Here is a 27,406-nt window from a genome sequence, read left to right as displayed (position 1 = left end):
TCTACAACCTTATATTATTTTTATAATAAATTTAATATAAAGTCAATGGATTTAAATTACTGATTAAATAATAAAAGTTAAAATAAATGAGAATATTATAACATGATATCACATTAAATCTATTTGTTTATTTTGATTTTTGTTATTAACTTTTAATAATAAATAATAACGATTGTTTTAGTTTTTTATAGAACTGTAATTTTTATTTCTTATTAATATTAAGAGAGATAAATGAAAACCTTAGGTACAAAGTATTTATTTTTATATAATAGGTAATATATAAAGATTAAAACCTAACATTAAAGTATAGACTACTAAAATATATAAAAGGAATTATATTTAAAAATGAATAATTGTAACGATCCAAGCTGTATAACCTGTCCGACAGACAAGGACATCTGCACCGTATGCAAAGACAAGTACGCGCTCGATGACGATGGAATCTGCAGGTTCTGCACCGACAACCCAAACTGCAACGGCTGCTTCCTCATAGGAACAGATCAGAGCTGTCAGTTCTGCCTTCCACCATTCACCGGCTGGAAGTGCGACACGGCATGCCCACACGGACAGAAGCAGTTCAACGTGATCGCCTGCCAGGCCACCAGCTGCTCCGAAGCGGCCCCCTGCAACGGCATCGGTGCCTGCAAGTTCAACAGCAAGTGGGACTTCGCGTGCCCCTGCGTCGAGCTGAACGTCGACTTCAACTGCGTAGCGCTTCCAGCCTGCACGGTCTACAACTGCAGGGAGTGCCGGAAAGCCGACAAGACTACCTGCGAGATCTGCCACGACGGGTATTTCTAGTACAAGAAGAAGTGCGTGCCCTGCTCCGAGACGAACTGCAAGGAGTGCGGCGTCGACCTCGCCCTCAACTTCCGCTGCACGGCCTGCCAGGTGCCCCGCAAGGGCTACAAGTGCGACACGACCTGCGCCCTGGGCTTCAAGTAGCTCAACATCGACGAGTGCCAGCCCATCACCGGCACCGAGTTCGGTCCCTGCAACCTGAAGGGGTCCATCACACGGGCCCCCACCGGCACGGTCTGCCAGTGCATCCGCGGCTACTCGGGCGTGAACTGCGAGAACTTCTTCACCTGCGACGTCTCGAACTGCGTGACCTGCTCCGCTGTAGATTTCTGCGGCACCTGCGAAAATGGGTATTCTATTCGAAAAGGCTACTGTGACAGGTGCGATTAGCCGCAACAACTTTTAACAATTTCCGGTAAATGTGGGGCGTGCGGCTTTGTACCGAACTGTAAGTACTGCGATGACGGTGAGGTTGATAAATGTGCCGTTTGTATAAATGGTCTAAGCATAATTAATGGAGACTGTGAAAATATAAATAAGCTTACTAGCAAAGATATTAAATCGCTAACTATTGGTTTTTTGCTTTGTTTCTTGATTTCGCTAGTTGGTGCCGGTATTATTATCACCCTATATTGGAAACAAAGACGAGAAAAATATTACAAACTTGAAAATTACATCATAGACTAAAATTTTAACACAAAATCAAGATTTTAACTAGCTAATAATTCGAAAGTTGTTTAGCTCAAAAATAGATAAGAGAAAATATTACAAGGTAATGAAAATTAGATTGAAAATATGTTAGAAACACCAGCATTGAGCGGTGAAATCTAAATTGATTTATCTGACAATACAATCAATGATAAAGTTTAATGATTTAAAGATTAATATTATGTTAATATAAATATTGTTTAGTTGTATGAAATAATTTGTAGCTTATATAATTTAACCAAATTGATATATTCAATAAATTAGTAGTTTGTTTCCTAGTATACAGATTTTATATATTCATTTAGTCAAATTTATATTTAAAGTTCTGGTATATAATATTGTAATCCCTAAGTTAGACTTGTGGTTACCTAACTCCCCTCACTAATAGCACAGTCATCGTGTCTCATCTCTCGTTTGGTTGCGCAGTACTGCTTCCTGGTGGAGCAGGTCCTGGCCGTCCCTTACTGTGCTGGGTCCTCCCCTGGGCGTGTACTGCACCCCCGCCATCGGGTCGCCGTGGGGTGTTTGCTGGATCCCGCAGATTGGGGTCCACCGCGCTCTTGAGGCTGTCGGTGCTCACCCGCATGGCCTGGCTCAGGGTGCCCATGGGCCTCCAGCTGCACCCCTCCACCCGCGTGCTCCGCGACCACTCCTTCCCAGACGGCGCTTATATACCCCCAATACCAGAATTCCTGTCCTCCAAAATGCACCCCAGGCGGAGCAGCCTCGCCTACGCGCCCTATCCCACCCCCGGCAAGGTCTCCCACGTGGACTCAGCGAACTCCTGGCGGTAGCGCTACGCAGCCTCCGGCCTCGGCCAGCAGATCCAGCGCAACAAGGCGGTTCAAAAAGAGGACTTTATTAAAAATCGTGAACGACTAATACCATCACCTTCTATATAACATAACGCAATAAATGTATTTAAATAATTACAACCACATCGATATTATTGCGCTGAGCGAAATTTTGCTTTCAGCGATTCGTATCATGATTTGCAGACATAATCTACTATTGTAAAAATTAACTCTTCTAATATAATTTAATCAAATTAATAGTAAATAATTCTAGCTGAATAATAAATTAAGAACCTATAAAGCTAGTATATCGATAACCTTAATAATAAAATTGTTAACTTGAATGAAAAGACATTAGGAGTTTAGGAAGAGTTAATTGAATAACCTGGAAATATAGACATGGATTGTGATTTAACTCCATTAGTTTAACAAATATAATAATTCGATTAACATATGGGTTAGAGAAATAGTGTAAAAGATATTTAGTTCTCAACTAAGATGACAACAAATCATAAGGAACAGTTATCAAACTATACTTAATAGAACTATAATATAGCATAAGAACTTGGATATACTAATAATTATGTTAAGCCGAATGATATTTCTAGTAGATATGGAAATCTTATATATGAGTAAGGAAATTCTTAATTGTAAAATTTATAAGATATCCCGAACCAGTCCATGAACTCCCAGAGGCAGGACCTGCTCAATGCTTCCATGAACTCCCAGAGGCAGGACCTGCTCAATGCTTCCATGAACTCCCAGAGGCAGGATATCCCGAACCAGTCCATGAACTCCCAGAGGCAGGACCTGCTTAATGCTTCCATGAACTCCCAGAGGCAGGACCTGCTCAATGCTTCCATGAACCCCCAGAGGCAGGACCTGCTCAATGCTTCCATGAACCCCCAGAGGCAGGACCTGCTCAATGCTTCCATGAACTCCCAGAGGCAGGACCTGCTCAATGCTTCCATGAACCCCCAGAGGCAGGACCTGCTCAATGCTTCCATGAACTCCCAGAGGCAGGACCTGCTCAATGCTTCCATGAACCCCCAGAGGCAGGACCTGCTCAATGCTTCCATGAACCCCCAGAGGCAGGACCTGCTCAATGCTTCCATGAACTCCCAGAGGCAGGACCTGCTTAATGCTTCCATGAACTCCCAGAGGCAGGACCTGCTTAATGCTTCCATGAACCCCCAGAGGCAGGACCTGCTTAATGCTTCCATGAACCCCCAGAGGCAGGACCTGCTTAATGCTTCCATGAACCCCCAGAGGCAGGACCTGCTCAATGCTTCCATGAACCCCCAGAGGCAGGACCTGCTCAATGCTTCCATGAACTCCCAGAGGCAGGACCTGCTCAATGCTTCCATGAACCCCCAGAGGCAGGACCTGCTCAATGCTTCCATGAACTCCCAGAGGCAGGACCTGCTCAATGCTTCCATGAACTCCCAGAGGCAGGACCTGCTCAATGCTTCCATGAACTCCCAGAGGCAGGACCTGCTTAATGCTTCCATGAACCCCCAGAGGCAGGACCTGCTCAATGCTTCCATGAACTCCCAGAGGCAGGACCTGCTTAATGCTTCCATGAACCCCCAGAGGCAGGACCTGCTCAATGCTTCCATGAACTCCCAGAGGCAGGACCTGCTTAATGCTTCCATGAACTCCCAGAGGCAGGATATCCCGAACCAGTCCATGAACTCCCAGAGGCAGGACCTGCTCAATGCTTCCATGAACTCCCAGAGGCAGGATATCCCGAACCAGTCCATGAACCCCCAGAGGCAGGACCTGCTCAATGCTTCCATGAACCCCCAGAGGCAGGACCTGCTCAATGCTTCCATGAACCCCCAGAGGCAGGATATCCCGAACCAGTCCATGAACTCCCAGAGGCAGGACCTGCTCAATGCTTCCATGAACTCCCAGAGGCAGGACCTGCTCAATGCTTCCATGAACCCCCAGAGGCAGGACCTGCTCAATGCTTCCATGAACTCCCAGAGGCAGGACCTGCTCAATGCTTCCATGAACTCCCAGAGGCAGGACCTGCTCAATGCTTCCATGAACCCCCAGAGGCAGGACCTGCTCAATGCTTCCATGAACTCCCAGAGGCAGGACCTGCTCAATGCTTCCATGAACCCCCAGAGGCAGGACCTGCTCAATGCTTCCATGAACCCCCAGAGGCAGGACCTGCTCAATGCTTCCATGAACTCCCAGAGGCAGGATATCCAGAACCAGTCCATGAACTCCCAGAGGCAGGACCTGCTCAATGCTTCCATGAACTCCCAGAGGCAGGACCTGCTTAATGCTTCCATGAACTCCCAGAGGCAGGATATCCCGAACCAGTCCATGAACTCCCAGAGGCAGGACCTGCTTAATGCTTCCATGAACTCCCAGAGGCAGGATATCCAGAACCAGTCCATGAACCCCCAGAGGCAGGATATCCCGAACCAGTCCATGAACCCCCAGAGGCAGGACCTGCTTAATGCTTCCATGAACTCCCAGAGGCAGGATATCCCGAACCAGTCCATGAACTCCCAGAGGCAGGACCTGCTTAATGCTTCCATGAACTCCCAGAGGCAGGATATCCAGAACCAGTCCATGAACCCCCAGAGGCAGGACCTGCTTAATGCTTCCATGAACTCCCAGAGGCAGGATATCCCGAACCAGTCCATGAACTCCCAGAGGCAGGACCTGCTTAATGCTTCCATGAACTCCCAGAGGCAGGATATCCAGAACCAGTCCATGAACCCCCAGAGGCAGGATATCCCGAACCAGTCCATGAACTCCCAGAGGCAGGACCTGCTTAATGCTTCCATGAACTCCCAGAGGCAGGATATCCAGAACCAGTCCATGAACCCCCAGAGGCAGGATATCCAGAACCAGTCCATGAACTCCCAGAGGCAGGACCTGCTCAATGCTTCCATGAACCCCCAGAGGCAGGACCTGCTCAATGCTTCCATGAACCCCCAGAGGCAGGACCTGCTCAATGCTTCCATGAACCCCCAGAGGCAGGACCTGCTCAATGCTTCCATGAACTCCCAGAGGCAGGACCTGCTTAATGCTTCCATGAACCCCCAGAGGCAGGACCTGCTTAATGCTTCCATGAACCCCCAGAGGCAGGACCTGCTCAATGCTTCCATGAACCCCCAGAGGCAGGACCTGCTTAATGCTTCCATGAACTCCCAGAGGCAGGACCTGCTCAATGCTTCCATGAACCCCCAGAGGCAGGACCTGCTTAATGCTTCCATGAACCCCCAGAGGCAGGACCTGCTTAATGCTTCCATGAACTCCCAGAGGCAGGACCTGCTTAATGCTTCCATGAACCCCCAGAGGCAGGACCTGCTTAATGCTTCCATGAACCCCCAGAGGCAGGACCTGCTTAATGCTTCCATGAACTCCCAGAGGCAGGACCTGCTTAATGCTTCCATGAACCCCCAGAGGCAGGACCTGCTTAATGCTTCCATGAACCCCCAGAGGCAGGACCTGCTTAATGCTTCCATGAACCCCCAGAGGCAGGACCTGCTCAATGCTTCCATGAACCCCCAGAGGCAGGACCTGCTTAATGCTTCCATGAACTCCCAGAGGCAGGACCTGCTTAATGCTTCCATGAACCCCCAGAGGCAGGACCTGCTCAATGCTTCCATGAACTCCCAGAGGCAGGACCTGCTTAATGCTTCCATGAACCCCCAGAGGCAGGACCTGCTCAATGCTTCCATGAACTCCCAGAGGCAGGACCTGCTTAATGCTTCCATGAACCCCCAGAGGCAGGACCTGCTCAATGCTTCCATGAACCCCCAGAGGCAGGACCTGCTTAATGCTTCCATGAACTCCCAGAGGCAGGACCTGCTTAATGCTTCCATGAACCCCCAGAGGCAGGACCTGCTCAATGCTTCCATGAACCCCCAGAGGCAGGACCTGCTTAATGCTTCCATGAACCCCCAGAGGCAGGACCTGCTCAATGCTTCCATGAACCCCCAGAGGCAGGACCTGCTCAATGCTTCCATGAACCCCCAGAGGCAGGACCTGCTCAATGCTTCCATGAACTCCCAGAGGCAGGATATCCCGAACCAGTCCATGAACCCCCAGAGGCAGGACCTGCTCAATGCTTCCATGAACTCCCAGAGGCAGGACCTGCTTAATGCTTCCATGAACCCCCAGAGGCAGGATATCCCGAACCAGTCCATGAACTCCCAGAGGCAGGATATCCCGAACCAGTCCATGAACCCCCAGAGGCAGGATATCCCGAACCAGTCCATGAACCCCCAGAGGCAGGACCTGCTCAATGCTTCCATGAACTCCCAGAGGCAGGACCTGCTCAATGCTTCCATGAACTTGTATCGTAACGACTTACCAGATCCAATACCAATTTTAAAACAAAAATCACATCGCAGTTCTACTGTTGTATACTAAAATGACATGTATACAACCAATTAGGTAATAGATGCTGCATATATCAACAACAATCTCAACGATAGCATCCTATCAGCTATTGATAAAGATATAATAATATGCCCAAAAGAGCCAAAACGTAAAATGTCGTTTGCAACAACCTCGCAGTTTCCTAAAAGCAGTAGCCTGCGGAACCCAGGAATGTACAACTCGAGTGTTAGCCATTCGGACGAGCAGACTCAAGACTCCTAGAGCCGATCAATTTTCGATAACTCGCTACTTTCTGAGGATGAAACGGTCGAAAAGCCGCTATAATAGATAGAATACCAGTGCTAGTAGACAGAGCCTATCTACTTCCATGATGGATATGCTCAGACTCAGAAAATAACCAAAAATTAAGTTAAACCTATAGAAATTGACATTTAGCATCTTAATTTGGACAATATGGACGCACTAGCGAAGCAGTATGAAGAGGTGTAAAGACTGCTCGAGGAGGCCATGCTGTGATTTTGCAATTTTTAATAATCGTATTATTATACATGCTTTGTATTTATATTTTACTGAACCCTTCCACTAATGGATAAAGATCATCAAATAAAAGACGAGATTCGCCGTTCGGCATTGCGTCTGCTTCAGTTTACAACTCAGATCTGCAACGAAAGACAACGACCTGGTCTTATCGCATTTTTCAAGGATGACATCATCAACTTGACATCCGACGACAAAATGAACTGCTCGCTTTTGCGACTTTTCAACACCTTCAGGACATTCGAGCCCGCCGTATTGTTGCATCTTAACGAGTTCCTGCCCCAGGATCTAAAATTCGTCGTCTCCCAGTCCAATCAAGTTTCCCTGCCAATTTCACTGATGGAACACTAGCAAATATGCTAAAAATCACATATCATCCCAGAGGAGGATCAATTCGACATTTACCTCGTCTCGCTAACTCAATTAGTGACCCCAAAGGTCGCTGACGAGTTTAAAACACTCCTCTCAAGATTCGTTATGGGCTCCTCAGAACAGCGCGTAGAAGTTCTCCAATTCATCCTCAGGTCATCTCAGCTGCTTTCGGACTTCCCAGAGCTGCTAGCTGGCCTTCTAGAATACCTCAATAAGCAGTGGTACAACTACGCCGTTGAGCAGCTCAAATTCGTCTCTTTAGCTCAAATTTCACTCTCATATAACGTATATTCAGAACAATCCAAGCCGATAGAGCTTTTTAAGCGAGTCGTTCAAGTTTACCAGAATAATTCGCTCTCTGAATCACAAATTCTTTGGAGGCAGTAAACTATTTTTGAGATTTAGGAGCAAACAAAGCGCGTGGCGGGTATTTCAGGTCGTTTGATGGAGCAATTTCAGGTTTAAAGCAAAGTTCAGAAACCGAAAAAGACTATTTCCGAGGAGCCAATTCGGCCGGAATTGAGCATTTTGCGCGAAATTCTCCAAGAAAATGCCGGGTCTGAGCATATGCGCAGTTTGGACCAGTTTCAGCGAAAATTGAGCGACTTTTTCACGCATCAGCACTGGCGCGAAAACCTGCTAAACCTTGCAATTCCAGTTCAAAGAAATGTTATCATTTCGCAAATTGACAATAAAATTCCAATCATAAATTTTCGCTCTTTTATATTCTAAAAAGCTCTTTTGGAGCAGCTCGAAAATTCGTCAAAATCGACGCAAAAACTGCACTTGGATGACCTCTTTGAGCTTTTCAAAATCAAAGAATTCAACAAATTTATCAATTTGATACTCAAAAAACGGCCGTCGCTTACTTTTCCAGAATTTAGATATTCGTGTATTTAGTTTTTAAATTAGTACTAATTAGTCTTTTATTAAAATTACAATTCAATTTACTCATTCCGTTCCTTTACTGAAGATTGCTGTTTTTTTAATTCTGAGAATTAACATTCCTACAATTCAATCTAATTCCAACCTATCGTTTATATATCTTAATAGTATATAAATGACGACATTTTTTCTGATTTTGAAAAATCGATTTACAACATGACACTGATCTAAAAATTGAAATTTACCAAATAGCTAAACATAACAGGAAGCAATGGGGATAAAAGTCACAGTTATCGTTTTTAGCATCCGATTTTGAGCAAATTTTAGGACGAAAAATCGCTGTTAAATCGTAGCGCTTATGGAAGTTTCGCGAACGGCTTTGAGGCTGCTGCTCCGGTTTCATCTAATCCGTACTTGATTTCGCAGCTCGAAATGGAGACCGAAAAAGTGTTTTTCGAGTTCGATGAGCCCGCAGCGCTTGAAGAGCACATGATGAAATACGATATCTTTAGCAATAACATATAATACATAATTTAAAAAATACAAGAATTTTGCAATAGTTATTATGTTGAATATAATAATCATATAGAATAAAATAATTATACTGGTTTGAAAAAGTTATTAGATAATTAAATGTGTAATAATGATATAATAATTTTACCATAAACTTAATAGATTTTGCTACGGTCAATATTGGGGGATGAATATTATAACATATACAATATATACACCGTAATAGCTGCTCCATTTGTTCTCAAGCGACTAAAGAGTTTATTTTTAGAGATTAAAAAATAGCGCAATTTGGTGATTTCGCCGATATTTAGTAAACGCATTAAATTGGTGTATTTTAAAAGTTTGGATTACGCTAGTAAGAATTATATTGATTTCGATCGAAAGATCGCTCAAGTAAAGTGGTTTTAGACGGATTTAAACTTTCGTAAATAATAACTGATACAAAATCACGTTAACGAAAATGGAATGCCTGTATGGTGGAATTAATATAAAGAGATAGAATTTAAGTTTAGTGGTTGCAAGTGCTTGTATCATGTTGGAAATGAGGAAGTTTTGCAAAATATTGATATTGAAGAATAGATAAGTTAGATATTACAACGAGTGTAAAATCAGAAGGCATTATCTAAATAACACTACTGTAGTGATTCTCATCACGTAGTTGTAAGTAAACAGAAATTTTTAGATAAAGCTATAGCGATCTCGAAAATTATTTTATCAAATAATATTGCTGACCATATAATAATACTTATCTAGAAGAAATGTAGTTTAGTTTTAGAAACATATTTATACAGTATTATTCGTTTAATATTAATATTAATTGACAGAATATCCTATTTGCTCTGTATTTCAGAGACTCCTGAACAATGTACAAATCTTTAAAATTAGCTATTTGGGGAATAACTTAACCTTTTATAGGAAGTTTAAAACTCATTTTAATTATATTAACTTCGAAATGCTATTTTTAGTGAAATTGAAGAGATTATCAATTCCGAAGCTAAAAAGTAAGTTTTCAAGCGAAAAGAAAAATAAGAATTGATGGAAGAGCTTATTTTATAAAATGCCCCCGAAGAAGCATTTTTTTCATCTTTTGGAATGAAAAGTTATATTTCAAATGGAATTAACTAACTCGTGAAAAATATCAAAAAACAATGTGAGGACCTGGTTGATAGCGGTAATTCCTTAACGATGAAGCTTTATGAGCTGCAATTCTAAAACAATCTTGAACTGATTGTCGATGGGAGATGTGTGTGTGAAGGGGTTTTAAAGGCCTGTTAGGGGACTTTGGGGAGTATTTTTGTTATTTGTGAATGTGTAGAGGACGGAGTAGGATTCAGCGAAGTTGATTTTTGATGAATGATGATTTACAGAGTTTTTGGATGTTTTTCATGACGAACAGTAATTTGAATATCTCTATGATTCAGTTAGTACTTTTATCAATGAGCTTATTATTCAAACCTAAATAATAAACTATATTATATTATTTAGTACAATTATTATTAATAAAATTGATTATAGAAATGAATTCGTTGAGGATATGTTATTTTGACACAGTAGGATATGTTAAAAGTGTTAATTAGATAAATAAAATTCTGAACTATAATTGTTTGTTTCACTCTGATAAACATGCTTTATTAAAAGTGATATAAAAGTGTTAAAATATTATAGTACATATTTTATAATATATCAATTAAAACAACTCTATTATTATAGTGAGAGCAAAACTCTTTAGTGAGTTGCAAGTGAAGTCTTAATTAGCTATTTTCTTTTGATACACAAAAATTAAATACTTGGAATTTATAATAAAACTGCACATTTTAATGATTTTAATAAAATTACAATAGTAGAAGTAATTCCAGGAATTTGTGCACAGTCTATATTTCATAGGTACCCACGTGAAAATATAGCTTCTATCAGATAATATCACTTATTTTTACAGGTTCATAAAAATTTCATCATGATAATGTACCACAATGATATTATAAATAGGCTTTAATAACTAAAACGAACAAAAAACCGTACTTGTATTAATTTTAATGAATAAACATTATTGAACCAAAGTGTTTTCTAAAAAATACTATAATTTCGTAAAAATATTTATTATACAATTTAACTTATTTGAGTTTACTAAATATTAATAAAATAAAATGCTTTTAAATCATATATAAATAATCGTAAAGTACAAAACCAAACATAGTATAATTATATTCCTAACTAATAAATAATCTATACAACTTTATAAAATTATATCTATAATTAAATATCTTTACTAATGATTTTAAAGCCGTATAATATTAAAAAGTTATAAATAAGGTAAAAATGAATGGATAATACAAAATAACTTAATCTCAATTATAAAGTAAATACTGGTCATCATTTAATACATTATTAACATTTATTGTTTGTGGCCTATCACAGTATAGATAAATATTCAATAAATAATAAAAATTACGAGGATAATCTTTACAAATAATTGATAAATTTGAGTAATATTCATTTAATTTTAAGTAATATGAGTGTATATTAAGTGTATAATATAGTATAAATATATTATATAATAAATGGTTTACAATATTACTTAGCTTTATAAATATTACTCACTTCAATTTTCTGTTTCCACATTATTAAATGAACTTCAAGTATATAGGACGGCATTAATAATAGAAACAGGTTAGTTTCATTAAATTAATATTTAATAAATATACTTTCTATTATTATATAGATATTCGTCTTACTAATGTAACCTAAGGAAATGTCAATAAATGAAATTGTAGATAAGATTAACTAAGTGATTGGAATAATAAATTATACTGAGCAACAATCGAGTTTACGTTGGACTAAGGAAGAAGAAGTAATACTAGAAAATTTAGCTAATTTGAAAATGAAATGGATTGTAATAGCTCAAATTTTAGGAAAAGATGGAAGATTTCCATAAAGAACAGGTCCATAAGTTTCTTAACATTATAGGAAAGTAATAAGACGTAGAGAAAGTAATCAGTGAATGCTGATTTGATTTCTTCTATTTTCTAGCCTTTAATTACTTTTCTCTACTTGGTATTGTCAATCTAATTTGAATATTATATATAAAGTGTAGTTTATTTCTGTCATAGAAATTATTCTTTCATATAATAATCAAATTGAATTATATTAATATAATTAAGTATGAACAGTGCTAATTTTTACGATTTGTATTTACTTAAGTAAAATCTTAGATTGTTTAATATCAACTATTTGCTGAGTAGTAATGTTCTCAAATAAATGTGCCATATATATTACTATTAAGTAATATAATGAATGTTGAACGCTTATTTTTAGAATAAAATAGTTATGAAAACTAGAATTACTATAGTCTTCATTGTTACTAAAATAAGAATACTAGTAATGCATTTAATTTTGTACACATTAATATAGAATTAAATTATACAATATTTTTAATAAAGTTCTCTTTTTGAACCGCCTTGTTGCGCTGGATCTGCTGGCCGAGGCCGGAGACTGCGTAGCGCTACCGCCAGGAGTTCGCTGAGTCCACGTGGGAGACCTTGCCGGGGGTGGGATAGGGCGCGTAGGCGAGGCTGCTCCGCCAGGAAGCAGTACTGCGCAACCAAACGAGAGATGAGACACCATGAGTAAACCACGCATGTGCAATTGATATTGGTGAATGATATAATTTAATATACCATATTGAATAATTGTACTATATTACCCAATATTATATATTAACGTTTACAGTTTAAACTTGATCTTATTAAATTAAAGCTAATAAATAGCCGTAACCATTATTACTTGTATATTACTACAGTTTGCTGCGTAAATGTTACAAATAACCACCTTACAATTTATAACTTATTAGTTCTCTCTTAACCTCTCAAACTCATATATATCAGTCTAGTTAAACGAATTCAACTACATTATCCACTATAGTACAATATATTATTCACTATTTTTTTAACATTCCAATTTTCTTTCCACAATGTATCCTCGCTACTTCGCTTAGCTCAATCTCACCGAAAACCTCCAAACAGAGCTTACAAGCCAGAAATTCACCAAATTAACGCCAGTTCAAGCTATTGCTATTCCAGAAATTATCACTGGAAACCACGTTTCTGCACTTGCGCGCGTAGGCTCTGGAAAGACGCTGGCGTACCTAATTCCGATTTTGCACAGGCTAACCACGAGTAGCTGGTCGCTAAATGACGGTCTTGGAGCGCTGATTCTCGCCCCCACGCGCGAGCTCGCGATGCAAATTTTCACAGTGCTGCAGAAGGTCGGAAAGCACCTAGACCTGAGCGCAGGGCTGCTGATCGGCGGCCACGACGTAGCGGAGCAGGCCCAGTCGCTCTCACAGATGAACATCCTGATTTCGACCCCAGGCCGCCTCTGCCAGCACCTGAGCACGTCCTACGGCGCGCTCGGGGACGGCATAAAGTTCATCGTCCTGGACGAGGTGGACCAGCTCCTGGAGCTCGGATTCCAGAAGGACATGAAGCAGATTTTCGACTATTTCCCGGAAATCCGGAAAACCAAAAACGGCCCTTCCTGCCAAATTTTGCTTTTTTCAGCGACTGAAAAATCGAATTTGAATTCAATTCTGAAAAAATTGACGCGGAAAATCACGAAAATCGAAAGCAAGGAAATCGATTTGGCGCTGTTTCAGGCCAAAGACGACAAGCAGGAAATCGCCGCCCCCGCGCTGCGTCCGTTTTCGACGATTCTGTCGCTGAATTTGAGCCAGAATTCGCCGAAAAACCTGCAGAATGTCCTCCTCAAGACGCACGAAAACGACAAATTGGACGTCCTTTTCTCGCTCCTGAAGTCGTACCAGCAGTCCAAATTTATCGTGTTCCTGGCCACCACGCGCCAGGTGCAGTTCTTTTACGAGGTCATCAAGCAGCTACACCCGGCCGTGCTTGTTCTGAAGCTCTCTGGGAGGTTGAAACAAAATCAGCGCCAGGAGATCTTCTTCAAATTCGTTAAGCAGACCTCTGCGATTCTGCTCACTACTGACGTCTCCGCGCGTGGCTTAGATATCACAAAAATTGATTTTGTGGTCCAATTCGATCTCAGCAACGACGCAAATACGTTCATTCACCGCGCCGGTAGAGCCGGCCGAATGGAAAACAACGGTGTAAATATTATTCTCTAAAGTGAGTTTGAGCAGCCGATAATATAAAAACTTGAGCAAATGGGAGTGAAAATGTGCCAAAAAAACATGAAATTGGCGAAGGCATGTTCGATCAGAGAAAGCTGTCAAATGATCATTAGCAAGGATGATTACGTCAAAGTATGCTGTGAGAAAGCGTTTGGTGCTTGGATGAAAAGCCTGATTTTATCAGGCTTCGACTGCGAAAAAATCGATTTTTAAGGTGTTCGAAGATCTTGGGGATTATCAAATATAATTTAAGATAATATAAAGAAACTAGAAGTAACTGACTCTTCAGATGACGAATTTGTGCCAAAATCTATCAAAACAGAGCTGAACACCCAAGAATAATTGTAAGTCACCGAGCTGCTTAGCAATGTGAATATTAAACATTTAGAATAGTTTGAACAAAAGGATGAGAATTTTGCTCAAAATTCGGCCTAGGTTACCGATTTGATGCAGAAACGCGCCTTTACTCTTAAAAGTGCGCTTTCTGAGGTCGATTAGGAGGACAAAAAGGCTTTTAAATAAGAGAAATAAAGGCGTCTTGGTGAAAGGGAAAACGATAGTTTTGAAGCGGAAAATTTGGAAGGTGAGGAAGCGGAAGAGGAGTGGGGAGAGATAGAAGAGGAAGAGTGTGATGTGGATGGAGATGATAGCGCGAGTGAAGTTTGAGGGGAGGGGAGATTGGGAGCCGTGTTGGCTGGGATGAGAAGCCATTTACTGATAGTAAATCTGAATAATTGAAACGAAGAAACAGGAAATGATAAGGCTTAAGATAGTTGTGCGCAAATATTGTAATTTTATAGAATAATTTTATTGGTTATGTTGGGAGCCACTTGGTAAGGTTTTAGTTGGTCTTTAAAATATTAGTGTATCTGGCTTTAATTTCTGTTATTCTGTTCATAACACGTGCTTGTTACTAATAAATAAACATACTTCTGTGTTTATGAAAACTTTGTATCACTAATATTATCAGTTTTAGTTTTTGCTCATACAACATTGAATAGATAAATATGAATAACAATAAAAGGATTTAATACTAATTTATTGGTTAACATAAATGTAATTTAAATATAAACATAATTGTCGTTTTTACAGTAATTCAAGTTTCCTTATTTAGCTACTTAAATCTACTATATAATTATCTGGTATTATTATAATTAGAAATGACAATCGTGATAAACTATGAAAATCTGCACAGTTAAATCCCAGTTATAGATAGAGGCAGATTAAATTTATGCATATTATAATATAAAACAATACTTGATTTTAGTCACTTCAATTTTTATATATTATGGTAAGTGATTGTGATTTATTACTATTTCAATTCAATTTACAACTGTCATCCAATTGTATTTCTAACTTGGTCAATTTGTGGAAACTAAAGAAAGATTATACTCAGTTAGTTCTATCATGACTTAATTTATTCCATTAACTTTTTTATAATTTTCTCCTGATTAGATGCAGAATTATGACGTAAATTGAGAAAACTACCCTAAATTAACAAGATGTAAAGAAATTGAATAAACACAGATATTAAAAAATAAATATTATACTGTGCATTTTATGATAGGATTTATACATAAGTAATAGATTTATAAAACAAATATCAGTTAAATAGTTAAAAATATACATATATAAATATAAACTTATTCCTTAGCTTTATATAATCTATACATATTGGTAATTTAGGTATATCTTAAGTTGTAAATACATAATGCATTTATGCGAATAAATTGCAATGTATTTCAATGAACAAAACAATATAAATGTAGTCTATAATCACTCTAAATTATTTTCGTTATATATTTATTGATTAGTTAGGTATTTTAGACTAAAATATTAATGTATTTCCAAAATAAGACTTAGTGGGTTGTTACACAGTGCAGAGAGAACATATTTAATTAATTATTTATTTATTAAACATAATAATGATTTATAATTAGCAATTATAAATTTATGTAGCACATCCTTTTACTATAAATAGATAAAAATTAGAGTTATGCTGATGGCTTTTTTCAACTTATATGATTAAAATATCATACTCCCATTTAAGTTGAGATATAATTCTTTAGTATCACATTAAAATCTTTACTTGTAATTGTTTCAATTAGTTGTTGTTAAAGAAAATACATTCACATATTTTTCCTAAACAGTAAATTTCGATCAAAATAAATCTATTGAAAAATAATCGTTAAATCCTAAGGTACCGTTTCTGAATGAATTATCATACTACATATATACTAGTTTTTAATGATTAAACTATCGAAACAAAGTTTTCAACTATAAAATTGTTATTTATGGAAATAATTTTTTTTGGATTTATGTCCAACAGGCACCTTTTATTATTGCCTACGCGATCTTATCTATTTCATCTATAGAGAGAATCTTATTAATCGTTAGTATATGACCTTTATTTAAAATTAACCGATCAACGTCTGATCGTTTAGTCTGCATATGAAAAAAGTAGCATCAAAATTATTTATATAAATAATTCTTATGGAAATATTTTCTAAAAAACTAAATTCCGAAGTAAGTATTATTAATATTAATATATCCAAGCTGGTTTTAAGTTTGTGCTATTATATAAAATAATATATAACTTGAATAACTAGGTAAAGTATAAAACTTAATAAACTCCTTTATAGATACCTATTTATATAAATTTTATAAATTTGAATGAAATATATTTTAGTAGTGCGACAGACATAAATTCAGATGATTTTGTATCACAACTTTAGACTAAAAATAGTCTGATTTACTATGCATGATTATGTTGAAATTGTAATATCAAGATAAAGTTTATTTCATTATAAGGATTATTTTAGGTTTAATAGAATAAAATAAATACAAGTATTCAGTATAATATTATTCAGTATATGTCATATAGATTCTCATTATTTTACCCATCAATACTTTATGCTATATGTAAATATAATAATAATTATATATTAGAATATATTATAGTAAATTTTTATTAGTATCAATATTTAAATAATACTGTCAAATAATCTATAATTAATAAATAAGATCACATTATTAGATAACAACAAATCTAGCATCTAATCACAGTTGTTAATTAATAATGAGATTTTCGTGTTTATTGCAGCTAAAATATCCTGATAACTGTAAAATTTAAGTCAATTATAGTAACCAATATTGTTATACAATTTATCCAAAAGTATTTATTTAGTATAATATAAAATTGCTAAATTAAAATTATTATTTAATCCCCTATGGCTTATGCATTAATTGTATATAATATTTAAGGAGTATAAAGACAACAGTGCTTTACATACTTGTCATAACTATATTAAAACATCCATACATATGCTAACTTTAAATAAAATTGCATTATATTAACAAAGTTACGGCTAAATTCTTCTAAAAATATTAGTTTCAACGTTACTAATAATTTTCTATACATTGAGGATAATTCAATTATTTAAAGTTAACAGACAATCGTCTAACAAATCTACATTAAGCTTAAGAAATATCTATTTTATGGCATTCTAGATTATTTAAGTTCGATTTTTTAATCAAAAAATGAAAATTTCATAATATAAGAATCTTTTAAAATCGAATATCTAACACCAGCAATAAATTTTCCTTTGGTATATATCGTATAATGTATAATAAAATTATAGTATATTTCTTTACATGAATGTACAGTTATATCTAAATAATTAAATAATGATATGATATATACCAAGAAGCCATTTAATGCTATCATCATTGCTTAAATTTTTATCCATATGTTAAATTCCGACAATAAATAATATATTTAATTAACATTAAACGAATCGTATATCTTATTCTTATATAAATTCCTAAAAATAACCATTTAGAAATTAACAACATCTGCTAAATTAAATTTTACTAAAATTATCAGTCTGCAACTGGAAATTGAAAATTATTTTTTAACACTAAATAATAATACAAATTTTGATTCAAATCAAATAACTATAGACAGCCATGTGTCACTATCCATTTGAATATTTAGCTAAACGGTGTGTAACAACGTTGCTCTAGTTGTTTCTCATGTTTTGCATGTGAGTTTTACGTTACTCGGCCATTAGGAATGGAGTAGATGCAAATTACAATTAGCTAAGAGGTATCTGTACTGGTTTCTTCTACTTTGGTGAGAAAAATTATGCACGTGATGTGTCAAAGGTACTGTCGTCGAAGATGTCGATTTGAGGTTACCGGATAAATTATGTTGGTGTCGTCGGTGACGATTACCTAGTAGGTTAGGTTACTGACTTGGAAGTACCAATAGTAGCTCGCTTAATTCTAGTAAGTGCATCCTAATATAACTATTCATCAATTCGTGGAGGTACCTTGCGCTCAGCACTGCGTACATATGATTCTAATAACATGATATCTTAGTCCTTATCATACGTTCGAACCAATTTTCCATAGGTGCGCTCTAGGTTCTTGATCGTAGGTAGGAACCCCCGCTCGCTGTTGCGATGTATCTGAAGAGGTTTCATTTAAATTATAGTATACATATTGATATTATTTAAATATATACAGATTAATATTGATAGATAATTTAAAAATACTTTGTATTTATATAATAATATGTATAAGAAAAAGTTAATTATAGGGAATTATATTTAATATATATAAGTTTTTTATTAACTATATTAAACGGTTAAAAGATAAGGAATTAAAATTTATTCAGTAATTTTACATCTGAATTATCATAACCTTTTATCAAAACATTATAAAAGTAACTTTAACTACTATTTTATTTTGTTATCTGCTTTATTATACCTTTAATAAGATATTATTAGCTAGTAATAATATTAAAATTATAATCTGGATATTCATTATATCAACCATAACTAACTATTTTCCATATATTTTGGTTATATGAATGTTATTTATTAATATCTAAGCTCACTTACTAACAGTAATATCATTTTGTTAAAAATTATATGAATTTCAGTAAAACATATAATAATAATAAATTATGATATTTTTAAGGGTATATCTCGCCTAATATAACATAAATTCAATTTAACAACTAATATAAATACATCACTACTCAAGTAAAAATATTAATTGGTACAACACTTTATATCATCTTTTCCAATGTATCTTATAAAGATAAATGAAAAAATACATAAACCTCACTTTTAATTCACTCAAAATAACTCTAGGGCAAAGTAATCATTAAAGCCTTAGCTAATAATTTTTGTACTATTATGGTACTCTACATTTTAAATATGAAACAATTCTGGATATGTATGTTTGATTTTATAAAAGGCATTGCGTAATTAAATTATGGTGAATTGAGGGAATATTTCTTGCTGTATTTGCTTCCAGCATGCACCACCTGCAATAGCCTAAACAAGAACATCTATCTACTCAAATGTTAATAGATGTTTGCTTACCATTTTCAGGAAATCTTGAAAAAGGAATAATAATTATTAGTAAGTTATTTTAATATGATTAGAATCCGATCGAAATAATAATATATTTATATTGTATTATAATGTATATAATTAAAAGCTCAAAATCGAACGAATATTAATTAAATAATATTAATATATAAGTATAATAGATAAAAGACACACTCCTGCAAATTATAAATATCATTATTATAAAAGATCTAGTATTTCCTAGAAAAGAAACATGAAGTTTACCGAAAAAAAATAAATATATCAATATAAATAATATAGTTATTGCTATAATATGATATTAAAAAATATTTTAGACATGATTATGTTTCCAACTTCAAATGGTTAAAATATAATACATATTATACTTAATAAAGTTGTAAACTTATCAGTTTCTATAAAATATTGATGTATATAGTATTTATATAATTATATTTTCCTGATAATAATTATTTTAATATCTAAGTAATATTATATTATTGAATTATTAAATGACTATTATGATTTTATAGTAAGTTAGATAATTAATTACATTTTGAGTATAAAATCTGACTATAAAAAGCATTGAACTAAAAAACTAGATAAGTTAATTACTAAATCAACATGTAATTTTCGGTTAAATGATAATTTTTTATTTAATGATATAGACTAGATAAAAATAATAAATACAGTCATAGGATTTTAAAAATTATTAATATCAATTATCAGTATTATAATAATAAGAATAACTTTATAAAAGTAAATTTACTTGTATTGACTACTTTATTTTTATTATTGAAAATGAGTACGCAATTTAATAGAAATGGTAACTAAACCTATTGAAATTTGTTCATTAAAATTTATTTTACCTACTAATATTTAGATGAGCTTAAGTTATATTCTTAGGTTAATTCTTAATGTATTTCATAATTTATCAAACGTATACTATAATAAATGTTCCAATATAACGTTTCTATACTCTGGTTATAATATCAATACAATTAAATATACTAGTATTTATGAATAATCTTAAACAGATGTACATAGTTTAATACATCAAACAATTAGCTACGACTTAAAGTATTGCCTATAATAAATTATACTTAGTACGAACGAAAATATGCGTTATAAATTATCATTACCCAATTTCTGGTAATAAGCACCACTTTATTGTATAAAACTTTTACTGGTAATTTAAACGATCATTATTAAAATTATATATATTCAATTATCAATTTTATAGGTAAATATCATGATAATAACGATCTAATGCAACCATCTGATAATGAAGTCTTTTATTTACATAATAATCCTTTGATAATTTCCATAATATAACATTATTAGAATAATAAATGAGTACCATTCTGCATTTAACTACCAAACCACTGCATAATTTGATTCATTAATAAATATATTATTTCTTTCATATAATTTTACTATTCTTATATTATATATTAATTATATACATCTGAAAATGGAATATTATATGGATAGTAAATTGAAGCAACTAAAAAGCTAAAATTTGAATCTTACAAACCTCAAAATAGAAATATTAGAAGATAATGAATATAAAGAGTCCAGAAAAATATTCGAAGCACCAATATATGAAGACTTAGTTCAAGAAGTGGTGAAAATTCTAACTGAAGAATGAGTTTCACTTTCAAAGAATCCACAATTCTTCTCGCGTCATACCTTTAATTTATTCGAAACATACTCCTAATTCCTCATCGAAAAATACTTCTCCATCTTCCTACTAACTCTCCAAATACTAACTAACCCGATCAACGCTTTTAACGATTTAGGATATTTTGGCATTCCTATCAAAATTCTAGCTGTCACCACCTTAAAATAAAACAATGTTATCTCCGTCATTTTGAGAACTATCACCTTCAATTTTAACCCCAAAAAGTGGATTGGCAGCACTTGTTTCACATTTTCCTATTATTAGATCATATAATTCCTATATATCTTTTTTCATACATTTTAATGCTAAAACTAAAGGTTTTTCATCTGATCCAACACTAATCAAAACTGCATCTTCAGGTTCCAGATCTTTGCCAAATGACTACTTTTTAATCTGAACACACGAAATATCTAAAAAAGGAGCAGAAATATTAAATTGAATTGAATTTTGAGCATGCCAAAATAGCCTAAAATTCGTAAAAATTAGCGTTCCCGGCACTGCAATTGGTGATAGCGGAGACAATACGACAGTATCCTTAAGCGAAATTTCTGAAAATTCATCCGAAAAAAGGAGCGAATTTTGCGTCACGGCCTGACGAATTCGCAGTTTCCGATACAGCTTCGACGTGTCGTATGCGCGATACAGTGACTGGAAAAGTTCGAAAATCGTCTTTGAACCCCTCGGTAAAAATTCGAAGCGAAAAATCGATTTGTTGAAAGTACAATGGATTACCAGAGACCTGTCCTGTTGAATTATCTACTTTTTATCACTTGCCTACTTGCTGTCTATGTTGCCAACGAGGATCTTCTAAACGCATCCATAACCAATTTACATATTTATAGAGGTATCTGAATCGAGTGTGTAAATGATTCTGATGTTCGTAAGCACAAGCGTGCCCTGGCGGGATACATCTGTGAGGTTTTTGCCGCTACAGAGATCTACAACATTTTTAGTCTGATATTGAGCTTTTTCATTCGTGACAAGTTACAGGGATGATTGGTCTCCGTCTATCGTGAGCAGACGATCTGGATAGGCTAATTGGAATGACTATTTTGACATATGTGGAAAGGCAATATCTATCTATATTTATATAAAATATTCTTAAAATTATGGTAGGTTGAGCAGTTCGTATAATTATTTATTAATATATAAAATTAAATAATTATAAAAATGGGAATCTGGATGTAAAATTGGCCAATCGTATGCATTAGTGCATATCCAGATAATTTTGGAATATTATTATGTAAAAATAATATATCATGTCACAAAGTTACTGTGTAATTTGTGTAATTCTATATTTAATTATTGAAGAAATAAATATTAAAAATATCACTTTGTTTTCTTCCAGATGTTATCATCAGCTTTCGTTTCTGGCGGTAAATACGACACACAGTTAGTAGACAGGTTACCATTACTAGAAATATTACCTTTTCTCAATTTAGTACAATTTTATTTTTTTAAAGTTTTTATACCATCTGGTATTTTCTTGTACTAGCCTAATCGATTTTTTTGTATTAAAAATATTATGATGGCTGCAGTAATAATCAAAATTATAACACAGATAAAAAATCCAATTATTACAGCCGTAGTATCTTTTTTCCCAAGCCTATTAGCATCACCACATTATCCATTTATATTGCTATATCCTCTCTGACATACTAGACACCGGTCAATTTCCCCATCATCGCAATACTTACAGTTCGGTACAAAGCCGCACGCCCCACATTTACCGGAAATTGTTAAAAGTTGTTGCGGCTAATCGCACCTGTCACAGTAGCCTTTTCGAATAGAATACCCATTTTCGCAGGTGCCGCAGAAATCTACAGCGGAGCAGGTCACGCAGTTCGAGACGTCGCAGGTGAAGAAGTTCTCGCAGTTCACGCCCGAGTAGCCGCGGATGCACTGGCAGACCGTGCCGGTGGGGGCCCGTGTGATGGACCCCTTCAGGTTGCAGGGACCGAACTCGGTGCCGGTGATGGGCTGGCACTCGTCGATGTTGAGCTACTTGAAGCCCAGGGCGCAGGTCGTGTCGCACTTGTAGCCCTTGCGGGGCACCTGGCAGGCCGTGCAGCGGAAGTTGAGGGCGAGGTCGACGCCGCACTCCTTGCAGTTCGTCTCGGAGCAGGGCACGCACTTCTTCTTGTACTAGAAATACCCGTCGTGGCAGATCTCGCAGGTAGTCTTGTCGGCTTTCCGGCACTCCCTGCAGTTGTAGACCGTGCAGGCTGGAAGCGCTACGCAGTTGAAGTCGACGTTCAGCTCGACGCAGGGGCACGCGAAGTCCCACTTGCTGTTGAACTTGCAGGCACCGATGCCGTTGCAGGGGGCCGCTTCGGAGCAGCTGGTGGCCTGGCAGGCGATCACGTTGAACTGCTTCTGTCCGTGTGGGCATGCCGTGTCGCACTTCCAGCCGGTGAATGGTGGAAGGCAGAACTGACAGCTCTGATCTGTTCCTATGAGGAAGCAGCCGTTGCAGTTTGGGTTGTCGGTGCAGAACCTGCAGATTCCATCGTCATCGAGCGCGTACTTGTCTTTGCATACGGTGCAGATGTCCTTGTCTGTCGGACAGGTTATACAGCTTGGATCGTTACAATTATTCATTTTTAAATATAATTCCTTTTATATACTCTAGTAGTCTACACTTTAATATTAGGTTTTAATCTTTATATATTACCTATTATATAAAAATAAATACTTTGTACCTAAGGTTTTCATTTATCTCTCTTAATATTAATAAGAAATAAAAATTACAGTTCTATAAAAAACTAAAACAATCGTTATTATTTATTATTAAAAGTTAATAACAAAAATCAAAATAAACAAATAGATTTAATGTGATATCATGTTATAATATTCTCATTTATTTTAACTTTTATTATTTAATCAGTAATTTAAATCCATTGACTTTATATTAAATTTATTATAAAAATAATATAAGGTTGTAGATTACTTTACCTTCATGTATATAAACTATTACTTCAAAAGCTTCTTGTATAGGATTCCTGTCAAGTAAATATTATTTTTTACTTATGAGCATAAAATTAATTTAATAATCACTTAAAAATTTTAAAATTATTTTATTTAGATTTCATTATTATTGTAGTGAAGCATATGTAAAGTATATTAATAAAAGCTCTTCTAATCCTATTAATTTATACTATTGTTTTTTTTTAATTGATTTAATGATAATAACAAGCAGTTTATGGTTTTGAAAGGTTTATTTTTTTTCTGTAATTTTAAGGGAATTTTAAAATATTATAAAAATATTGTAAAAAATTTATAATACTTAAAAATGCTAAATCATTTTACATAAAAAATTTAAGTTATTCATACTATGCAAAACTTACTTAATGGAATTTAGTTTACTTATATTATTAAACATTGCTCAGAAAAATACTTCAACTATTTAGCATTAAAACATATCATTTTATAAAATTAATTATGATGTAGAATTTTTTGCAATAATAGCGTCATTAGCAATAGAATGATATTTATATAGCGTTTTTGATTTCATCCAACATATATTTTACATAAGTATTACATAAAAGTTTATTATTTGCTATAAAGTACTGATTTATTTTGTATTCGAAAATTAAATATATTTAATTAATAATTAAATATAGCACTGTTATTAGGATGATTTTACTAAAAATAATATTAATTTGACCTAAATAAAATGATATACTATTGAAAATGTTAAAATTTTATTATGCATATGCTATTTACTTTATCTATAATCGTATTGTGTCCGCTGCATTGTTTTTTTTGATAATTCGTACGGAGAACATCATTCTGTTGGTAATTTATGGCTATATCCACTCCTACTGTCAATATTTATTCTACAGTGCTGTTTCTATGAGGTTTTTTTGCAGATTGGGGCTAGTTTTGCCTTAAAAGTGCAGCATTCAACCAGTATTTACTTACAGTATTGTGTTAACTATTCTGGCTATCCACTCATTCTACATGGCTTTCTATGCAATGAATGTAGGCAGTTTGCTTATGTTAACACATAGTTATTTCAAAACATACGCTGGTTCGGTAAGCGTGTTTAAGGATAATACAGTTACTAACCTGAAGTAGGTAACCATTTAGAAGCTGAACAACATATTCGACCTTATTGTGTAGGAAATTATCGATGCTAAATTCATCATAATTTTATACAATGCGGTTATAGGCTTTGCGGTCGTATCTGCTAGCGCTATAGTTTACATTTACTGGAAGTAGGTTTTTTAAAGCTTCAGACGACACCATAAAAACCCACGAAAATATTGATTATCATACATTGATGCGTTAATTGGTATAGGAGCACTCACATACAGAGTTCTCTTTTGCACGTTCTTCGCCAATACTGGCCAAGACTCAAGGATAGTAGAGTCCGCACCAGCCAACTGGTACCTCTGGAAATCATTGTCCATGTACAAGATAAACGAGAATAGGCTATAGTCTCTGATTAGGGAAGAGTATTCGATGCCCCAGATTCTAAAGGACATATTCTATATTGACAGTCGTGACGTAATACAATTTCCGTACTTCGTTGACTCCCGGGACGTTTATTGTAAATTTAGCGAATGCGAAGAGGAGGTAATGGCAGAATAAATGGTCGCTAAACAGGATATGCCCAATAGCGTTCTCGTGATGATGGGGTCGTTTTCGGCCAATCTGCTCCTGCTGAAAGACTAGGACTTCTCGGAAGAGCAAAACGGAGGAGCCTTCAACGCAACCACCATGCCGAATTTGGCCAGATTGAACGAGCTTTGCTCCACCAATATCGGGGTAAACTTCCCTGGCGTCCCCACCATTCTCGGCTGGTTCGGCATCGAGACGGGGAATTTCCCCATCCGGCACGGAATCGGCATCACGTAGCAGCGTGGCAAGGATCACCTCACTCTAGCAAAGTTCTTTAATTATTTGGGCTACACGACCGTTTACACTTCGTCTGCCCCTCCAGAGTTCGATGCCAAGCATAACATACTGTACAATGGAGATTTCGAGAATGTGCAGTATTGCTGTCCCACCAAGGCCCCTGGGTTTGAGAACTTCACAAATTCAGACTGGGACGCGGATAGAATTACAAAGGATCAGTTTGAGCTCCAAATTTAGAATATTTCGACGCATTTCTTCGCGAACTGGTTCACTATTGACACGCACTCAAGCTAGTAGGTCTTCGACCAGCCTCAGTACTACGACGAAACGATAAGCCCTAAGTATGTCAAAATGACCAACTATTTCGACAAGTAGCTCGGGAAGCTGGTTGCCTTCCTGAAGGGCAATCACTCCAACGCTATCATAGTGGTGATGGGCGATCACGACCAGCGATACGCAATTTCTCCATCGATGTGTTCGGGATGGGACACCGAATGCGCTAACAAGGCTGTCAGCGAAGACTATTTTGGAACTACCACTACTGAAGCATACATCGGGGAGGACAGTGCGCTACAGTAGCAGTTTAACCTGAATAAATCTACAATAAATTTTCTGACACGAATTCCTTCTTTCTGGCCTTTCAGCGGCAACTTACACGCTACCTAAAGGTGCCGTTGGTGACGAAGCGTGTACCAACACCCGGATCTCTTACTCACAAAATTATCGAGCATCGGTCCACTAACATCACCAGAAGCTACTTTACGACTATTCTAAACGCTAGTAGTTCACGTGCTCGATAACCTGCCGGATTTTCAACAATTCTACTTAGTTTATAAATCAACGTCCAAAATATATCTCTACTGATGACCTCGTGTCAGCTAAGAGAATGATAAGGGTAAGAAATTCCATCTCTGCATAGAACCGCATGTGGAGCGATGAGTTCAACTGTCAGTTAGACGCGTGCATGCTCCCTAATTTCAACAGAATATTCGTGCCTGACTACTACATTATGATTCTTGTGTACATAGGTATCCCAACGCGTCTCTGTAGTTTCAGTATTATATCGAGCATTGCTTACTCACAAGTCGAGAAATCATAGCATCCAGCAGCTAAGAAGTTTATTTAATTATTGTTGTAAAGGAATTAAAGCTAAGAAGATACTTAACTTATATGAATGTTAACGTATTCTTATTCTTTAACTATCCAACTGATATTTATTATCATTTGTAAACTATTCATTGTTAGAGATGATAAAGTTAATGTAATATATTAATATAATTTCCATATTATTAAACAAATTGGACTTAAAATTTAACATTTGTTCTGATACAAATTATAAATGATATAAAAT

General features: G+C 35.8%; 13 protein-coding genes across 13 annotated transcripts; 7 read left to right on the top strand and 6 right to left on the bottom strand. All coding sequences in view use genetic code 6, as the record gives it.

Moving 5' to 3' along the window:
• Positions 1–345: 345 nt before the first annotated feature.
• SS50377_28101 (Cysteine-rich membrane protein 2) lies at positions 346–1,674 on the top strand (the record flags this gene model as incomplete). Its single annotated transcript, XM_067911877.1, has 1 exon — positions 346–1,674. The coding sequence occupies one exon, from the start codon at positions 346–348 to the stop codon at positions 1,672–1,674; it is 1,329 nt and encodes a 442-aa protein (XP_067760899.1).
• A 419-nt stretch (positions 1,675–2,093) lies between these two features.
• On the top strand, positions 2,094–7,190 carry SS50377_28100 (uncharacterized protein; the record flags this gene model as incomplete). Its single annotated transcript, XM_067911876.1, has 1 exon — positions 2,094–7,190. The coding sequence occupies one exon, from the start codon at positions 2,094–2,096 to the stop codon at positions 7,188–7,190; it is 5,097 nt and encodes a 1,698-aa protein (XP_067760898.1).
• Positions 7,191–7,259: 69 nt separating this feature from the next.
• On the top strand, positions 7,260–10,331 carry SS50377_28099 (uncharacterized protein; the record flags this gene model as incomplete). The annotated part of the gene is made up of 1 exon (XM_067911875.1): positions 7,260–10,331. The coding sequence occupies one exon, from the start codon at positions 7,260–7,262 to the stop codon at positions 10,329–10,331; it is 3,072 nt and encodes a 1,023-aa protein (XP_067760897.1).
• Positions 10,332–11,715: 1,384 nt separating this feature from the next.
• Positions 11,716–11,979, top strand: SS50377_28098 (Myb-like DNA-binding domain-containing protein; the record flags this gene model as incomplete). Its single annotated transcript, XM_067911874.1, has 1 exon — positions 11,716–11,979. One exon carries the CDS (start codon positions 11,716–11,718, stop codon positions 11,977–11,979), a length of 264 nt encoding a protein of 87 aa, XP_067760896.1.
• Positions 11,980–12,948: 969 nt separating this feature from the next.
• On the top strand, positions 12,949–14,793 carry SS50377_28097 (ATP-dependent RNA helicase; the record flags this gene model as incomplete). The annotated part of the gene is made up of 1 exon (XM_067911873.1): positions 12,949–14,793. One exon carries the CDS (start codon positions 12,949–12,951, stop codon positions 14,791–14,793), a length of 1,845 nt encoding a protein of 614 aa, XP_067760895.1.
• A 2,359-nt stretch (positions 14,794–17,152) lies between these two features.
• SS50377_28096 (Transmembrane domain-containing protein) lies at positions 17,153–17,965 on the bottom strand (the record flags this gene model as incomplete). Its single annotated transcript, XM_067911872.1, has 1 exon — positions 17,153–17,965. The coding sequence occupies one exon, from the start codon at positions 17,963–17,965 to the stop codon at positions 17,153–17,155; it is 813 nt and encodes a 270-aa protein (XP_067760894.1).
• Positions 17,966–18,101: 136 nt separating this feature from the next.
• SS50377_28095 (uncharacterized protein) lies at positions 18,102–18,632 on the bottom strand (the record flags this gene model as incomplete). The annotated part of the gene is made up of 1 exon (XM_067911871.1): positions 18,102–18,632. One exon carries the CDS (start codon positions 18,630–18,632, stop codon positions 18,102–18,104), a length of 531 nt encoding a protein of 176 aa, XP_067760893.1.
• A 642-nt stretch (positions 18,633–19,274) lies between these two features.
• Positions 19,275–19,526, bottom strand: SS50377_28094 (uncharacterized protein; the record flags this gene model as incomplete). The annotated part of the gene is made up of 1 exon (XM_067911870.1): positions 19,275–19,526. One exon carries the CDS (start codon positions 19,524–19,526, stop codon positions 19,275–19,277), a length of 252 nt encoding a protein of 83 aa, XP_067760892.1.
• An 805-nt stretch (positions 19,527–20,331) lies between these two features.
• SS50377_28093 (Transmembrane domain-containing protein) lies at positions 20,332–20,826 on the top strand (the record flags this gene model as incomplete). Its single annotated transcript, XM_067911869.1, has 1 exon — positions 20,332–20,826. The coding sequence occupies one exon, from the start codon at positions 20,332–20,334 to the stop codon at positions 20,824–20,826; it is 495 nt and encodes a 164-aa protein (XP_067760891.1).
• A 342-nt stretch (positions 20,827–21,168) lies between these two features.
• Positions 21,169–22,251, bottom strand: SS50377_28092 (Basal body protein; the record flags this gene model as incomplete). Its single annotated transcript, XM_067911868.1, has 1 exon — positions 21,169–22,251. One exon carries the CDS (start codon positions 22,249–22,251, stop codon positions 21,169–21,171), a length of 1,083 nt encoding a protein of 360 aa, XP_067760890.1.
• A 270-nt stretch (positions 22,252–22,521) lies between these two features.
• On the bottom strand, positions 22,522–23,793 carry SS50377_28091 (Cysteine-rich membrane protein 2; the record flags this gene model as incomplete). The annotated part of the gene is made up of 1 exon (XM_067911867.1): positions 22,522–23,793. One exon carries the CDS (start codon positions 23,791–23,793, stop codon positions 22,522–22,524), a length of 1,272 nt encoding a protein of 423 aa, XP_067760889.1.
• Positions 23,794–25,097: 1,304 nt separating this feature from the next.
• Positions 25,098–25,607, bottom strand: SS50377_28090 (uncharacterized protein; the record flags this gene model as incomplete). The annotated part of the gene is made up of 1 exon (XM_067911866.1): positions 25,098–25,607. One exon carries the CDS (start codon positions 25,605–25,607, stop codon positions 25,098–25,100), a length of 510 nt encoding a protein of 169 aa, XP_067760888.1.
• A 52-nt stretch (positions 25,608–25,659) lies between these two features.
• Positions 25,660–26,736, top strand: SS50377_28089 (Sulfatase family protein; the record flags this gene model as incomplete). Its single annotated transcript, XM_067911865.1, has 1 exon — positions 25,660–26,736. The coding sequence occupies one exon, from the start codon at positions 25,660–25,662 to the stop codon at positions 26,734–26,736; it is 1,077 nt and encodes a 358-aa protein (XP_067760887.1).
• Between the last annotated feature and the right edge of the window lie 670 nt (positions 26,737–27,406).

Source organism: Spironucleus salmonicida, chromosome 8 (genome assembly GCF_000497125.1).
Source record: "Spironucleus salmonicida strain ATCC 50377 chromosome 8, whole genome shotgun sequence".
In the NCBI taxonomy this organism is placed as follows: Eukaryota; Fornicata; order Diplomonadida; family Hexamitidae; genus Spironucleus; species Spironucleus salmonicida.
Note: the sequence above shows the minus strand (reverse complement) of the source record. Positions and strands in the feature narration are given on the sequence as shown.